The sequence below is a fragment of the Manacus candei genome, unplaced genomic scaffold, assembly GCF_025592945.1.
Source record: "Manacus candei isolate 608988 ecotype Guabito, Panama unplaced genomic scaffold, ASM2559294v1 h1tg000069l, whole genome shotgun sequence".
Lineage (NCBI taxonomy): Eukaryota > Metazoa > Chordata > Aves > Passeriformes > Pipridae > Manacus > Manacus candei.
The window spans coordinates 6,388,943-6,406,718 of record NW_026138117.1 but is presented as its reverse complement, the minus strand read 5'-3'; the positions used below and the strand labels follow the sequence as shown (position 1 = coordinate 6,406,718).

The 17,776-nt window shown below is 40.6% G+C and overlaps 1 protein-coding gene and 1 long non-coding RNA gene across 2 annotated transcripts in view; one reads left to right on the top strand and one right to left on the bottom strand.

Moving 5' to 3' along the window:
- The window catches only part of MRPS9 (mitochondrial ribosomal protein S9), a 33,725-nt gene extending 25,394 nt beyond the window's left edge, over positions 1-8,331 (bottom strand). Inside the window, exons 1-2 of the mRNA XM_051806884.1 lie at positions 8,242-8,331; positions 950-1,129 (exon numbers count right to left, since the gene is read on the bottom strand). Coding sequence (XP_051662844.1) covers positions 950-1,129; positions 8,242-8,331 — 270 coding nt within the window. The remainder of the gene's footprint in view (positions 1-949; positions 1,130-8,241) is intronic.
- On the top strand, positions 8,325-17,233 carry LOC127479652 (uncharacterized). The gene is made up of 3 exons (XR_007907634.1): positions 8,325-8,431; positions 14,747-15,599; positions 17,029-17,233. It is a non-coding gene; the product is annotated as an uncharacterized LOC127479652 (long non-coding RNA).
- Positions 17,234-17,776: the final 543 nt, after the last annotated feature.

Below are 17,776 nucleotides of genomic sequence, written 5' to 3'. Positions count from 1 at the left end.
ACCTTTTACATGGACACAGCTGTGGAGATAGATTTTTGCCACTGAGAGAGATAACAAACGGCCTCCTCACCCTAAAAAAAACTAAACCATGGACACCTCTCTCTTTGCACTTGCCACAATACTACACCTGTCCTAAGGGCCCTGCTGATACACTGAGCTGCCATGGCTAATAGTAGTAGTATTGTTGCTGTGCAAAGAAAACTTCAGCCACAAGACTTCATGCAGCTTCACCGAAGAGTGAATGTCACCAAATTACATTTCTCTTCCCTACCTCTGATGTGTGATAAGACAGAAATGACAGAAGTGAAGACCAGGTAGGACATAAAAGAAAAAGATCTATGCCACAAAACATTTTTCTGAGTGATAGGGAGCATATCTTTACATGCAGCTAAATGACAGAGAGAAAGAGGAGGCCACCCATCTGCCAGTCATGAGAGGGAATGACAATAAAATAGTATGTTTGTAGATACCGATATGAGCTTAAATTCATGTCTATATTCAAAACCTTAAGCTTAAACAGTGTGTTGGTTGTGAAATACCCTATAAAACTTAATTTACATTACCAGCACCCACCATATCACACAAGAAAACTCTAAATATACACAGCAGGTCAAATTGTGGGTAAATGTTTTGAAATGCTACATAAACCTCTACAGTGCCTCTTATAACCTCAGATCAAAGGGATTATCCATTAGTACTTTTAAAAAGAACCTCATGTGCTTTAGCAAGATATAGCATACAGTTCTATACTGTGATGTCTGACCTCACATGGTAGCAGCGGTAGAATTTCTATTCACAGTCACAGTTGCAATGTATAGCAGCATTCTTCCTTATTCTGACAGTTTGATTAAAATTCACGGAGAGCTGAGGGGCTCATGCTGGAGTGAAGTGCTTTCAATATCTGAAACTCTACAGTAAATTACTTCTCCAACAGAGCATCTGTACTTACATCAATATCCTCTTGGGTAAAAGTTTCTGGATCTTCTCCCATCATGTTGGCTAAATGTCTCTTTCCTAGGTTGAACTCTTCAATCTGTTTTTTAATAAATGCCTCCGTGTACTTTTCAGGTCCTGAGGCTCCTACATTTTTTCTCTGCACTGCTGTAGTGGTATAGATCAGTCTTAACATCTGAAAAAATAAATAAAACAACAGTGAGACTTATTTTACATTTCTGGCATAGTGAGCTCTAAATAAAATGAATAAATGAATATAACAAGCTATTCATACCTATAACAAGATTGAACACATTACAGTAATAAGTGAGGAAAAGCAGCGTTACTCATTAAACCATTTTCTTCCAACAGTTTAATGTCCATAAACAGATAAAAATATTCTAAAAATTGCACATTTTCACACATTACAATTAGTTCAGATTTTTCTGATGGAAACAAATGTAGTATCCAATGTCAGGAACATTCGCAAAAGCAAAGCACAGCACTGATCAACAGATCCAGTCTTAAAAGAAAACAAAAATCCATCAGCAAATATGCAGGTTTTGCTTTCACCTAAAGGCCTCCCACAACAAAGTATGAAAAGAATATGTGGGGCAGCTCCCTAGTGGTATTTCAGAAGCCACTGACCAAATACTGCTAAAGGCTCTGGAAAGGCCATGGAGTGTTCCTTTCCTACTGGCAATGCCAGAATGGTTCTTAAACTACTTCACTGTCTCAAGTAGAATAATTAGAAAAACTAGTAGGGCAGTTCTTACCAGCACATACTACCGAGCACTCTACCAGCTCAGAGGCCAAAACTCAGGGGACAGTTATCTTCAGATCTTCGCAGGATGCAGGTTTGGTCTTACTTCTTCCAAGACAATCAGTAGTTAAGATGACTAATTTCAATCGAGCTCTCTGTCAGAAAACAGGAGCTTCACTGACAGAGCTGTAATGTCCCAATTCTGGCCAAGTGCCAATATTATGCACTATTTTGGCTCGCCAACATTAGTATTAAAGTCCTCTACAGCTTAATTATTTCACAAACTGAATGAGAACTGATTATTTGTGTGGTCTTCTGTGGGCGGGGGAGGGAGGGAATCACAAGAAAGAAGGCAGTGTGGGACAGAAAAGCAGAGACAGAAAAAGAATCACTTCTGATTCAGAAAAATGCCCAGTTCTGTTCATCAGATAGTACCCTGAAATGCTTCACTCCCGCCCTTTCAAAATCTGCTTTGTGAGCAGACAGTACAGTTTCACAAGGCAGAGAGAGCCCATCTTACAGTCCACCCCTGCCAGCATTCTTTCCTCCACTCTCTTCACTTGCCCTGTGCGAGCTCTGGCACTTGGACTCCTCTGCAAGCCAGTTCAGCTCCCTACATGTGGCAGAACACTAACTTCTGCTTCATCCCAAGAAGTGGGCAGCTCTCAGCTGAGCTGGTAAGTCTGAGCAGTTCAGAGAGGGCTCTGAGAACTGACAAAGCTGGCACAAGAAGGTGGCTGAAACACACAACTGAGAGCAAGAAAGTAGAGGGGAGCCCTCTACCTTAATTTCTTTGAGTAAATTGTTCAACTGCCCCTGATGCTCCTGGAGCTGCCACCTCAGTCTACTTGCCAAGTGCCTTGAGAGGAAGCCGTATGAGGAGCGGCTGAGGACACTTGGTCTGTTCAGCCTGGAGAAAAGGAGACTGAGGGGAGACCTCATTGCAGTCTACAACTTCCTTGTGAGGTGAAGAAGAGGGGCAGGCACTGATCTCTCTTCTGTGGTGACCAGTGACAGGACCTGAGGGAATGGCCTGAAGCTGTGTCAGGGGAGGTTTAGGTTGGATATTAGAAAGAAGTTTTTCCACCCAGAGGGTGGTTGGGTACTGGAACAGGTTCTCCAGGGAAGTGGTCACAGTACATAGGCTGAGAGAGTTCAAGGAGCATTTGGATGATACTCTCAGACACATGGTGTTACTCTTGAGGATGGTCCTGTGCGGGGCCAGGAGTTGGACTTGATAATCCTTGTGGGTCTCTTCCAATTTGGCATATTCTGTGATTCCATGATACCTTCAGCCAAACATTAAAACCCAAACACACACAGCAAAGTGAACTAGTTAGGGTTCTGATTACAGGGAATAAAATAAATGTAGTATTTGAAATTATTAAATGTCCTCCAAGTCATGAGAATTGTCTTCTCCAGATCACAATTTAGACATGCTGAGCATTTTGATGGATTTCACCATTCTGAGTTAAGCTAATAAGAATAGAATAAAATACTTGCTACCTTCCTGTAACTAACACAAATATGACAGTAATCTCAAAACCCACTTATAACCACAAGTCTCATCAAAACAAGATTACATGGATATATTTGCAAGACAAACACAAAAGCAGATCAAACTTCCACCTTCTGTTAGTAATGCAGTCAGGTTACAGGAACTTTTCCTGTGACAAGAAGCTTTTGGTGTTCTGCATTACATGGTCAAGTCCTACATGAACAGGAAATGAAACACAGCTCTTCTCTGTACTTTCACAGAGCCCAGTTGGTATTTTGAACATCTGGCAACCCAGGATGGACTGATCCAACTAATCCAATTTGCTGCACATATGTAAAGCTATTAATGATTAATTTACCCATCTATGACTGTCTCAGTCTTCAATAAACAAAATCTAACAACCCCACTTGAAATTTCAATTTGAAATTAAGACTACAATATCCTGCCTTAAACCTGTATATAACACATGCCTGGGCCGCAGGATGGGTCCTATAAATTCAATCAGGTTTGATACAGAAGGTAAACTAATCTTTGAATAAGGTCACATAAGTCAGAAAGAACTGACCCTCTATGCTTTTATAATCTGACAGAGATAAAGATTTGTCCCCCAAGGTATGCACCTCAGGAAACTAACCGAAACTTCTGCCACAAAAGATTTAAGAACAGGTCCAAGGCAGAATTTGATGCTGAAGAGCCTGCTGCTGCTTCATTATCTCCACAGTTTATATATATATATATATATATATATATATATATATATATATATATAATATGTAATGCTAATCCTAGTTTGTCCCTTTTTCTTTTCTTTTTAATATTCATGTTTTCTGTGAGGTTACACTGACATATTCAGAATTAAAAGAAAAATAATCAAAATTTTAAAAATACACATTTTCCACAGGCAAGGCTCTGATGATTTCCTTATAAAGCAATAAAAAAAAGCAGAGGTATCTACACATATTCCCTATTCTTCTCTCCTCGTCACTCCTCAGGAAAGAATTCAATTCATCTTCTGTCTTACTTGTCTAAATAGTAACTAATTATTTGTAATTCTTGTTAATGAACATATGATTCCTTATTACTTGGTCCAAAATAGCTTTCTTGGCATGCTTTAAACAGAATACTTTAAAAAAGATTGTGTTCATCTTATTCCTGTCAATTTCTATTGTAATTTTCTCATTTTTGTCCTCCTTCCCTCAAGCTATTCATATTCTTCACTAGTTTCAATTCGTCACTAATCGAAAATCCCTGGACACACAAACTGTTCATAATTAGAAAACAGCCTCTTATGCAAATTAATATCTATTGTATTGGGTACCTCTTCTGGGATAAGAGCACTATTTCATGGGTGGCACAGGCAGGAACTGCAAAGCACAGTTAAATGCTTCTGGCATTTCAGTCATATAAGAAAGCGTGCTCCTCTACTTTGTAGAGGAAATCACAGAGGTTTGCATTCACTTCTTACACATTTCATAAAGCATTACTGCAGACAGCAGCCTCACCATTTTTAAAATAATAATAATGATAATGCTTATTAACAGTACTCCTGAAATAATACGCTCTTCCACCAAAAACAGGCTCTGTCTGTTTATTCATTCTGTTCATTTTGCTTCACCAGAGCTATATGGATATAAAACCCATACATATCACTAATAGAGGAAACAAGCTTCCCGTACTTTAAGAATGAGAAGTGAATCAAAGTCAGGAGATTTAAATTCAAGAGCCAAAGTTGTCTGTTTTACAACAAGACACAGTTACAGAGATAGAAGACAACGCTACGTGATGTGGCAGACACATGGTCACACCATCTTCATGATTCTTCCGTGCTCTAAGTTGGCAGACTTCAACCACCTCCTTTTCCAAAACCACACAGTGCACAAACAAATTCACACTAAAAAGTTATCTCCAGGATAGGACTTCAGTAAGAGATGTGGAGCTGTATAACCACATCAGCACGCAGGACTAAAGTTGTTCCAATTGGTCTAAAGCTGTCCAATGTTCCAATTACTGGCACAGCCAGTGTTACTGAACTCAGTAGACATGCAAGACACCAACAACAGTCCTCTGATCACTTGTACAAGAAAAACGTATTATGTAGCAATCATACAGAATATAAATGCTCAGAGCCATCCATCCCAGTTTCTAAAAAATTGCTTTTTGCTCAATAGGCAAGTGTTGCATTTTTAGTGTGCTGTTTCACAAAAATGTGTTTTAATTGCTTTACTTAAAAAAACATTTATATAATCTCAGATTTCAGTTGGCCTACAAACTAATTATTTGGACCAGTATCAAGTTTATGTTTCAGAAGCATTTTGCAAAACACATTAGAAAGTATCACAAGTATGCACATATGCATAAGTGATTTTATATTCCTTTTTATATCAAATTTCACAAAGTGTTTCATCAGAAGAAACTTTTTTTTTCAAAATTAAGTCCTTTGACAGGCAACTATAAAACTGTATCTCACCCCTCCAGAAGACTTACTTTATGTGCGTGTTAGACCAAACCCACATATTAAGTTTTCTGGTACACTGGTGAAACAAAATAGCTCTAAATATATAGATATATGGCAAGTATCGGATGTGCATAATGGGGAAGAGAATTTATATCTGACTGTTTTGAGGCACAAGTTTTCAAGTAGTAATAGGCTTTTCAACTCTAGCTTGGTTAACAACTGCAAAAAAGGCTTCTCCATTTCAAGCATGCAGTTCTGAAAGACTGCCATCAAAGAAATATCTCTTTCTGATATCAGCATATATACCACCTACAGTGATTTAGATAAAGTACTCAACCTAATCAAATTCAACAGGATGTATGGCACTCTGAACCCTTCTGCTGACAACAAATATTAAATTACTTCAGAATCGACTGATAGTAACTAAGCTAGATACTTTTTTCTTTATAAATTGTACTAAATCTCTGCAGTTTGCTTATTGGAAGAGTAGAAAACTAAACCCCTTGCTCAGTCAAGGCTAAGGGAACTGGAATTATAAAGTTTCCCTTCCATTTCTTCTCTCAGTGCAAGACACTTTAAAATAAAAAAAAAAAAAAAACCAAAACCAAAACCAAGAAATTAAAATTTCCTCCCCCATTAAGAGAGACAAGAAGTAATGAACTAAAACTACTGTGAGGGATTTTCAGGGCAAGCACCCCAAAAAAGTTTCTGAACAGTAAGGACAGATAAGTTTTTGATGTAAGAAATTGTTACAGAAGGTCAGAACAGGGATACATCAACTTACTACCCTGTCCTCCACAGTAGTCTGTATCAGAGCACAAAGACAGGATAAACAGGCAGTGATAATTTTCCCAAGGCACTTGCCTAGTTTCCAGCAATCTGCAGTTCAGACATGCTGATATCTTGTTTTTAATGATCCTCAGTGGAATCTTCTTCTGAGTTTCTCAACTTGCTTTTTGTATTCACACAAATGCTTAGTATCCTGAATATCTTCACCAAACAGTTTCACAAGTTAACTACACCCACTGGAAAGAAGAGTGTCTAAGTTTTCTGGGCCCTGTCTCCCATTAGTTCCCTTCATATCCTTTGGTTCACAGACAGCTAGAAAATCTGTATATAGCTATAGGCTATCCTGTACTGATCCCATCTCTGGTGGCAAGAGGAGCAGACAAATGATCCCTCAAGGCCCCTTCCAGCCCTACCTTCTACAGTGACTCGTCCTTTGAGATCATTTCCTCATTTACAATACAAATCGTTTTCAGCTCAAACTCAGGCATGTGCCTGGCCAGAAAAACCAAGTTACTGTCATAATCATACCTTTGATATAGGATAACTAAAGCAACACAAACTATTCAAACTGAGAATGAAATTGAGCATTAGAGTATTTTCAGTCTTATTCTCTTTGTCCTTCCCTCCACACCTTAAGCACATGTACTCCTGACTGCTGCATAAAGAACTACCCACACGGGCACCAGGCCTTCACCCCTAATGGATAAAGTTAATCTAGAAGTAACCAATATAAACAGTTCAAATTGCTCCTTCCGGTATTACCTTTCATTTCCTTACTGCATCTATCTTCTGTTACTGCATAGTTTGGTTTAGTTCAGTCACGAACAGTTCTTCAGCCCTTATTATCCTAAATTACTTTGTAACTTGAAAGTGTTACCAGCAGGCCTTTTTATCTACTTGCTGGTCACCGATTAAATATATATACAGGTGTATCAAATACCCCTGCACAAACAATACCGACAGCAGCTAAGCTTTTTAATTAAATGGCAATCAGCTGAACACCGGTCCCTCTCAACACAAAGTGATCCTGTTTAATCAGGAGTTACTGCACTTGTGGAGCACATTTGTCTCTCCACTGCAGATATTCAGAGACGTGCCCTGAGCAACCTGGTCTAACGGGAGATGTCTCTGTCCATGCCAGGGGGGTTGGAACTAGATGGTCTTTAAGGTCCCTTCCAACCCAAACCTTTATGTGGTTCTATGATTCATTACCTACTCACATGCTGCCCGAACATCATTCACAGAATAGTTGGATATCATCTGGTCCAACTTCCCTGCCAAAGCAGGGTCACCTGAAGCAGGTGACACAGGAATGCATCCAGGTGGGTTTGGAATGTCTCCAGGGAGGGAGATTCCACGACCTCCTGGGCAGCCTATTCCAGTGCCACTCTGCCACTCTCAAGGCAAAAAAGCTCTTCCTCATGTTCAGGTGGAACTTCCTGTGGTTTAGTTTGTCATTCAAAATTATCGACCTAAAAATTGCCATCTTAAAAGTACTTCAGTGCTGCCTTCGCTCTATACACGCCTCTGTTAATTCTAGTGAGATACACATAATAAATCACGGCTTAACCACCCTGCTTCTGCTTCACATCAAGGAAAACAAGTTCGGCACTCGACACTGCCCGCCCCAGCGCTGCCGCAGCCCCGGGGCACAGGTAGCACCAGCGGGGCCCAACCGGGGCCTCCCACGCGATGTCACGGCGGCCGAGACAGCCCGGCAGGGACAGCCCGGCAGGGACAGCCGGGCCGGGGACGCGAACCCGCGACCCCCACCGACCCCTCCCGCGTGCGCCCTGCTCTCACCTGCGCGCGCGGCCCCGCGCCCCACCGCCGGCACAGCCGGAACACGCGCCCCGCGGCCGCCGCCATGGCCGCGCAGCTCCGCCCTCCCATTGGCGGGCGGGGCCAGAGCTGCGCCTGCGCGTTGCCCCCCCCCCCGCTCACCCAGCCGGACCGCGGCCGTGGCTGTAGCAAAGGGCAGAGTTACGAGTAGGTGTGTAAAATCGCTCGGAGTTACAGATTTCACCCCAGCACTGTTTATTTGGATGTTTCAGGTGTTTGGGTTTTTTCCCCATGGAAAAAAAAAAAAGAATCAGAGAATCAGTTAGGTTGTAAAACACCTCCGAGATCATCGAGTCCAACCAATGACTGAACACCACCGTGTCAACCAAACCATGGCACTCAGTGCCACGTCCAGTCTTTCCTTAAACACCTCCTGGGACAGTGACTCCACCACCTCCCTGGGCAGCCCATTACAATGTCTCATCACCCTTTCTGTGAAGAAATTCCTCCTAATGTTCAACCTAAACCTCTGCTGGCGCTGTTGAAGACTTATGTCCTCTTGTCCTGTTGGTCGCTGCGTGGGTGAAGAGACCAACCCCCACGTGGCTACAACCTCCTGTCAGTACTTGTAGAGAGTGATAAGGCCACACCTGAGTCTCCTTTTCTCTAGAGGGATAACAACCCCAGCTGCATCAGCTGCTTCTCACAGGACTTGTGCTCCAGACCTTTCACCAGCTCCATTGCCCTTCTCTGGATAACATTTAGAGATACAGCAGTTGGTCTTGCTGAGGGGAGGTCAGTGTTATTACTGTCACCTCCCAGGGTGATGTTAATCTAGACACTGAACCTTGAGAGCCTGAGAGTGTTCCTCGTTTCCCCAAGTTACATAGGACACACCCTTACAGGTGAACGGATTTTGTCAATTGTGTTTTCTACCACAGGAAAAGTGAAAATTAATTAAAAACTGAGTTTTAAAAAGTTCTACTTTAGACTTACTGGGATCTTCTTTTTAGAAGCAGTTACTATTTAGGAGGAAATTCTGGAAGCGAATCTGTACTTTTCCAGGTTTATTTTTCCATTTAGTTTTTCACAGTGGCCCTTGCTTCCCCACACACAGACAAAAGTATAATTCCCCCCTGGGATATAAAAGAGGTTATAAGAAAACTGACCATGGGCAAGGGAAGTCATCCATGCAGGGAGGTCAAGAAGAAGCTGCCTGGAAAGGTGCATTTATTCTTGCAATTGCCAACTGTGAAAATGAAAATGTCAGTGGTTTTACTGACAGGGATACACTCAAATGATAGCAATGAACATTGCACCAAAGGAGAGCAGTGACGTGTCTCCTGTGCACACCTGGCCAAGCACTGGGAACTGCAGCCGTGCTCTCGTTCACAGCATACGTAGGGATGGCATTTGGTTACCAGCTGTTTCTCCAAAAGAGAAAAAGGGGGTTGGGTCACGGTCACAGTCCCACTGACCCATCTCCTGAAGCAACCAGCAGAGCTGAAGGGGTGGAGAATGCCAGCAATGGGTACAGCCTTTTCAAGGCCCGTGGTGAATCTCATCTGCCATCTGTCGCCCTGCAGCTTGGCTTTGTTCAGCAGCAGAGGAGCTCCTTGGTCCTCACTGCACTGAGCAATTGTTAACTCTCACCCGTCGGCTCTACCAAAGCAAAGCGCCACTGGGTGAGGGTTTTTTATTTGCTACATGTAATTAATTGTAAATTAAATTTAAGGAGCAGGCCATCTATAAAGTATTGTCCACTTGTACTTGGAAGCTAATTGATGTAAATTCAACGCCCTTGACTTCCTACATGTGTCTACTCCCATGCCCACTGTGAAAAAATCCTGAATGCTTTTGCAGTCTGGAGCATGATTTCAAAGATATTGGGGTTCATACAGTCCAACTGGAGGTTACAGAATTGTTCTTGCGTATTGCTGAAGGAAGATCTTGGTGTATGTGGAGTCCAGCCATTAAAGACAGGGGCCATGTTGTGTCTCTCTTTGATCCTTACAGCTGTCAGCCCTTATAAATTAATGGCTGCCCCTTCAAGGTGCAAGATTTTTGCAAAGATTTCAGGTGTATTTCCCAAGAATCCTACTGCTGCCAAAAAGCTTAGCTGGGCTTGCTTGCCCCTGGAAGGCACTTGTACAGAGATACCTGAGTGAGTAGTTTCTAGACTGATTGGGAATGCATGTAGCTGGGATGCTTTGAAGGAAATGTATTTCTGTGGTGGCCACAGCCAGTATGCTTCAGAAAGATTCCTTCTAATGGAAGGATTGCTACTTCTGCACAAATGGCAGGAGTCTGGGTTCGCCAGTTCAAAATCAATTTTTTGCACAAACCAAAGTAGGATAAAAATGAGCAGAGGTTATTTACATGCTCAGCCACCTACACCCCATCCCTCTGTCAAAAGTTTGTTGAGACAGAGGTAGAGGGAAATGCAAGAAAGCCATGTTTAATCTACTTATTCCAGGATTAACTCCAAAGGGCTTCTCTTTCTATCTCTGCATTTAGTTGACAGACTGTAGGTGCTTACCTAATCCATGTAAACTACCCCAATACTTTGCTAAGCACTCTGAGGAACTTTAGTCACTTGTGTGGCAGGATGTCCTTTTTGAGCCCAACTCTGAAGACCTGTTCCAGTTGTAAACCTGGTTGCCCATTTCCTCATGTAGATTGCTAATCATGGTCTATGCAATGACAGAACTGGGGACTGTTGCCTACATCACATTACCTGCTTTTGTTTTTAGACTTGGGTAATGAGGGTAAGCATATGATTTGGGATGATAAAAGCTTTGGAGTGCTGTCTTTGAGGGATGGCCTGACATTAATAAAATGGTGCCTTTGTGTGGGGCTTGAGGTTTCTGAAATGAAAAATCACTGAATGCGAAGTGAGGAAACCAGGCTGAGCCTGTCACATGCATGGGTCAGGGGAGAGCCTGAGGGACACATCTGTAGTATGTGCAAATTCCTGAGCACAAACCTAAGGCTGAGCTTCAGTCCAAGGTTACCGACTGCTTACATTACCATCCTACATGCAGACAGTCCTGAAGTGACATTCAGGGTGTTCTTTTGCAGTAGATAGCATGAGTTCAGACTGCTGGTATAGGTAGCATGAAAACCAGTTGGTTGAGGAAGAGGTGTCCCTGTGACAGTGATGGAGATGTGTGGCTGTCCAGCTTACTACCTCATGCAGTCGAAAAGAGGGCAAGAATGGCAGTACTGGGTCAGACCAAAGGTCCATTGAGCCTGATGGCTTCCCTTTGCCAGTGATAGATGCTTGCAGAAGAGTATAAAGACAGGGCAGGTACACAGAGATACTTCCCTGATAAAGTCTTCTGACTGGTAATGAGCCGAAGACCATATCTTAGGCTTACATATAAAAGAAACTCATGCAGGAGAAGAGGTCAGAACATGATGGAGGATGTAGCAGGATCTTCTGCCTTGCAACAGAACAAGCTAACCTGCAGCAGAGGTGGTGGGACTTCATGCATCAGAAGACAAAGCAAATAGTTGTAGGAGAGTTAAAACGTCACAAGATTCCTTAATCCAAATCCATTTCTGAAGAAATGCCTAAATTTTTTAAGTTTTCTCTACAGATAAATAAAAGAATAGATTTGTTTAGGAATTCTGAACTAAAGTTCTTCTTCTTATAAACTATTTTCTATTCTCTTTCCCATCTTAAGCTGTAAGTACTTTGGCTGAAGTTCCGGGGCACGTGTCAAAAGGGACATCAATCACCAGTGCTTGTCTAGGGGCTGAGTGGTTGGGTGGCAGAGTCTGAGGATGTTAAGAGTATCTGCATGCCGAGAACGTTTCTCAGGGCCTAACCAGGAGCACTTTCTGGATTTTCTTTAGACCCAAGGAAGTTTAGGAACACCCAGGTCCAGTGTTGAACAAAAAATTGGAATTCTTGGCTAGGGAGAGCACTGGAGAAGGATGGCTTGACAGAAAGCTTTGCGTTTCAGAAGCTGATCTGTATGTGTTAGAAAAAAAACAAAATGCATGTTAAAAATGCAGACAATTCAGCAGTATTTTAACTCTGTTCCAGTTAAGTAATTTCCGGATATTTTATGACATGTGTGTGCTTTTTGACACAGAAATTGTTTTGCATCGATCTTCTTCATCACTATTGAAAGGCTTGAGGCTGATATATCCAGAAGTCATGTTTTCTTTAATGCAAACACATAAATTCTACTTTAAAAGGCTAATAATAAGAACAACTATTTCATTGCACCTACTTTTCTTCAAATGTGGAACGAGCACACTTCGTTTCATAGACTGCATACACCAGCTACCTAAGGGTTGTCAATTATGTTACACTATAAAAGGCACAGCACTTATGGGGCTGTCAATCAAGTCTGTTGTGAGAGAGATTTCAAGAATCATTATTCCAACACTATTTATCAAATATAAAAATAAAGAAAATTTACATAACAACAATACAGAGGCATCATGTTTTGTTTTATAGTGAAAGTGGTTTGGATTGAGCAAAAAATTAGTAAAGGTGAATTAAAAATAGCCAGAGATCTTTGCTTGTAAAGCAGTGCCTTCTGTTTTGTTCTTTACCACAGCTTTCCTTCTCCATGAAAGAAGGTGTTACACAGATTTTCACAGTATTATGGATCACATCTCTTTCATCTTTTCTTCACAGTCTGAGGGTTGCTAGTTTATTGGGTTTTTTCCCCCACCGCAGCTTATGGGTATCATTGAGCGCTGCAAGGCATTTTGGGGAACATTCTTTTCTGCGGTATTATGTTCCAGCTCTGCCATAATTTATGTGCTTGAGTAGACCCCACTGAATTTCTAACCGGTTTTCAGAAGGAAAGAGAACTTGTATGGATGTAATTTGGAGGCATCTGAAGATAGTTTTATACCACATGAATGCAAGAGTCAGCCCAAAGAGATCCAAACGTAGTGTCTGGGCCTATTGTTAGTTGGCAAGTGCTTTTAGAGTATGTAATGTGTCTTTGTCATTTGTCTACCATACACTACCATACACTGTCTACCATATGTTTATCACTGTTGCTATTGCTGATTCAGTATTTCAATAATAGAATCATTTGGAGCTGTTCTTTAGACTAGGGTTTGCATCAGACTTTTTCGGTCTTTGTATAATTAAACTAATGTCATTACTGATCCTAGCAGCATCTTTGAGTCAGAGCTGGCATTATATCTAGAAATTGTGCCTATACTTCTAAATAAAAGAGGCCTAAGGACTGGCCTAGAGACAGTGACCTTGATCGAGACACGTTAGCACTGATTAGGGAACAGCCTCCCTTCCCTGGAAACAGCGCAAAATAGAACCAGAAATGCAAATAGACACAGAAAAGTTTTATCCATTCATCATGCAGAAGGAAATTTATTGCTATTCCCATTTCTGAACCTGTTCAGATTTATAAACTTTTCATTATTGATTATTCTAAAGGCTGGATACATTCAGTAAATAGGTGAAAACAATAATTTTTCAAATTGTATATGCTTCCCAAGGTTCGTTTATAGCAAGGGAATAGACACCAGATAACCAGAAAATACATCTCAGAGCATGCCCTCCTGAGACAACACAAGGGATTTGCCATTGTACAGTTTATGGATGCTGCTGGAGGTTGTGAACTCTGTCTGTATGTTTGTCAGACTGCAAGTTCAGTTTTGTTTTTAAGGCTGGCATGCACCTTCCTGTGGCCTCACGCCTGTCCTGCTGGATTAAAATTCATGCAGGGTGCGTGATGGTCAATGACTAAGCACTGTCCCATTGAGCACTGTGGTTCCAGACACTCAGTTAATGCTGCTGAGAGGACCAGGTTGTTGAGGACATGGGCACCTTGGCCACAAACTAGTCTGAGAGGAGACTGCATTTACCTTCTGAGAGCTGGATGGGAGCTGAAAAGTTAGAGAATGAAAGTGATCCTCTCAATGTCTTTGGAGCTCAGGAAATGGCAGATCCAGCACCTTGCACTTTTCCATGCTCCTTTGGAGACACTCTAAAAAGGACAAGGTGGTTATTCAGAATTAAACTTCTTCTCCCCTCAAAATGAAAATAATGACCAAAATAACAGCCAATTCGGAGCTGAAAAGGATGTTTTAACTTTAACAGGCTTTGAACCAGTCTCTGAAAGAAAGAAGTACAAGAAATTATGACTTAAACGATTTCAGGTTTTAAAACATCCGCAGCAGCGGAAGCTTCTGAGTCATCAGGGCTTCTACAGAAGGTCTAAAGAAATACATGCAATGCATCTTTACCAGAAATAACAAGGAAAGAGAATGACAAATTGGGTCTGGATGAAGAGAAAAAAAAAAGCACGAAGCACTGCTTTTACTTTCTGGCCATTATATTCAATAACAAAGAAAATAATTTGCAGTTTTCTGCTGTAGAACACTTTACAGAATTCATGTGCCTGTATTGAATCTGTGTCAAGGCTATAAAGTGTCCAGCAAAACCACGTGTCTAATATACTACAGATGTCTTACCCAGATGTTCTGAGGAAAGAATTGATCGTTCTTTTTGTTTTCTCTCTTACTACAGCAACCAGGCAATACCTAAGGTTTACCCCGTGGGTGCCAGTACTGAAGACTCAGTCAGCATGACGCCTGGAAGTTGTTCTGCTGGACAAGTAGAAGAGCTTAGTCCACAATAATCTTGTGTGGGTGTGGTTGGAGAGGGAAGTAAGCGTGGGAAGCTTCTTTAGCATTCATGCATCAGTGCAAGAGCTAATCCAAATGCAGAAATAGTACTCTGCTCTTGGAGAACTAAGCTTGCACCTGGAATATAGTTTTGCTTACAAGTGTTTTATGTCTGCCTGGAGAACCTGTCAGCCACTGACCACTTTGGGCCAAGTTCCAACTGCAGGAAATAATCCTGAGGAGAAGAGTAGGAAGCATTTTTGAACACTTTTTCTTCTCAACTTGACCTGCAGGTAGAAAGGCAGTCTCTGTTTTGACATGTCTTGCTCTGCCATCTTCAACCACCAAAGAAAGCACTTAAGAGGGCAAATGATGCAGTCTGGAGCTAACTTGTGAAATAGCACATGTAATTAAGATTATTATAAGTGTCAGTAGAAACTGTCTGAATCATCACCTCCTTACATGTGAGAATCTAATACTGCACGTCAGCCTAAATCTAAACATCTGCAGCAAGCAACTGTATTTCTCAGATTATGATAATTCTGTTTCAAAATAGGAGGCGAAACAGAGGGGAGAAAGTTTGCAGATTTTCAGGTGAAAAAAAGAGAAGGAATCTCCAACTTCTGTGAGCACAGTCACAAACTGACTGATTTACTTACTTACTGATGACATAAGTCATGTGTCATTTATAATGTGCTGCCACAATCCAGCTGGACACGGTTGGCTGGCAGCAAATTATCCTGAACCTTGCAGAGGTAAGTAGGCTCCAGCATATTTTAAAGATGTCAGACATTTTGTCTCTCCGGCCAAGCCTTCTCAGTCATTCATAAAGTTACATGGAAAGGTCAATCTATACTTAGATATACAATATGATTTAACCAGATTACATTATTTCCATTTGCTTAAAAAAAAAAAAAAAGCAAAATACATAAGCTTGTAAAATATCTTTTGGGAGAGGACTTCACTGTCTCCTGGGATGCGATTGCTAGTTTTACTTTCTTCTGGATACATTAAAAAAAGTTAATGAAACAGGATTTTCAGTTGAAATCTAGAGATTCTGAGCAAATATGAAAAAAAAATACATTTTTTAATGCAATAAACCTTCAGGAAAAACATCTTTTTCAAAATGGAGTTGTCAGGGAAAATGTGATACTATTCAAAATAAAAACTACAGTTTCAAACACCAAAAGAAAAAGGGGAGAGGAGTCAACTATCTGTAACTCTTCTGTTACATAAAATTAAATGAGAAATTACTTGGTAAAGCATACTGAGGTTACTGTTCACATTTTAAATACTTTATTGGAGACTGCAAATAGTTGGCCTTGCAATGAGGAACAGGCTTAGGGAAACAAAATTTTTTTTTTCTTTTTCTGTTTAAAATTTTCTGCAAATGATGTGTAGTTTAATTGTTACTTTAAATTGTTTATTTAGGTATATTGAAAGAGGTTTTAAACACCTTCTAATTATTTTGAGAATGTTCACAAACACACAATGGTCTTCAGATTTTGTCTCAGATTAATGCAAATATTTGATGTACAAAATCGGAATTGTTTGACATTCTTAAGAAAAATCAAATTTTTGTCTTCTCGTGTTCATATTGGAAATTAGATGATAAATATTTTCCTTCTTCACTCCAGTAGTAGAACAAATGTAGCAAAATGAATTAACATATCTGAGTGAGTCTTCTCCTTTCAAATATTAGGGGACTTTTCCAAATTCTCAAATCTTCTTTGTAATATTCAGTAGATCTCTCAGTTAAGGTTTAGTTCTAGATGATACTGTGTTTTTGCTGATAGAATACACAGAACAGCTTATCACTCTCACTGAGTAATGGCACTGTTAGGGGGTATGGTATTCAGAAAAATGTAAAATTTAGGAATCTTCAGAAGCTAAGTTTAAGATCAGTGAAGAAAATTAATGGAAATGTAGAGTGGAAGATTATAAGAAAATTGAATGTAAATAGCACTGCATTTTTTGAACCTGGACATATTTGTGAAAATGGGAGGATTCCATTCTCCTGCGCCAAGGCCAGGATTGTGCTGCTGTATTTCTTTAAAGAACTTCTTATCTGGTGAACAAAATTGTTGCCATTAATGACACACTATTCAATACCATTCACCACAAGAAGGGATTTTAAAACCAGGTCCTAAGCATTTCCATGATCAATTAATGGATTTTTTTCAGGCCACAAACCTCCAGCTTGAGGTAGAAGATGGCAGCTCCACCTCGATGAGGGACCATCCTCAGGAGCCCTGGAGATCAGCCTTTTCCCCCATGACTGATACCTGCCTGGCCAGCAGAGATTCATCAGGTGCTTTGTCAGGATGGCAAGCACAGTAGTGATTGAATGTTAAATCCTAGCTACGTTTTGTGGGTGCTGCCAATAAATAGTGGATTTACAATATGAAGTTTTGTATATGCTGCTTGCAGCCTTTTTGAACCCTGCTAAAGATGTCTGAACAAGCTGACCCAAAAGAGGAGCTGTAAAAGAGAGTGTGCAGGGAAGTATCTTCTTTTTACTTAAAAATATGCTCATTGCACCAGACTATATAGTGTTCGTTTATGCTAAAACAAATAAGATCATATCCATAAATCAATGAAAAGAATTGAAAGAATAATTAATATTCCCTCTTTTGTACCTATTCTGCGCTTCCTTTATAATTTGTAGCAGATGGAAGCCAAATGTTTTCAAAGAATCAGAACCAATTTTATAAAAAGATGGCTCATCTTTTCAAAATAACTTCTCCTTAGACTGCCAGTTGTACTTAGGATTTTAATCTATAAAAATGTTACTGTTGGAATATGATAGTATTTTTAGTAGCTCCAAGTGAATTCACATTCTTGAGCCTTCCTCCGTATTCCATATCTGAAGATTCTTCCTTTTCACACCACTATCTCATTGTTTTACATGCCTTTGGAAAAATCTAGAAAC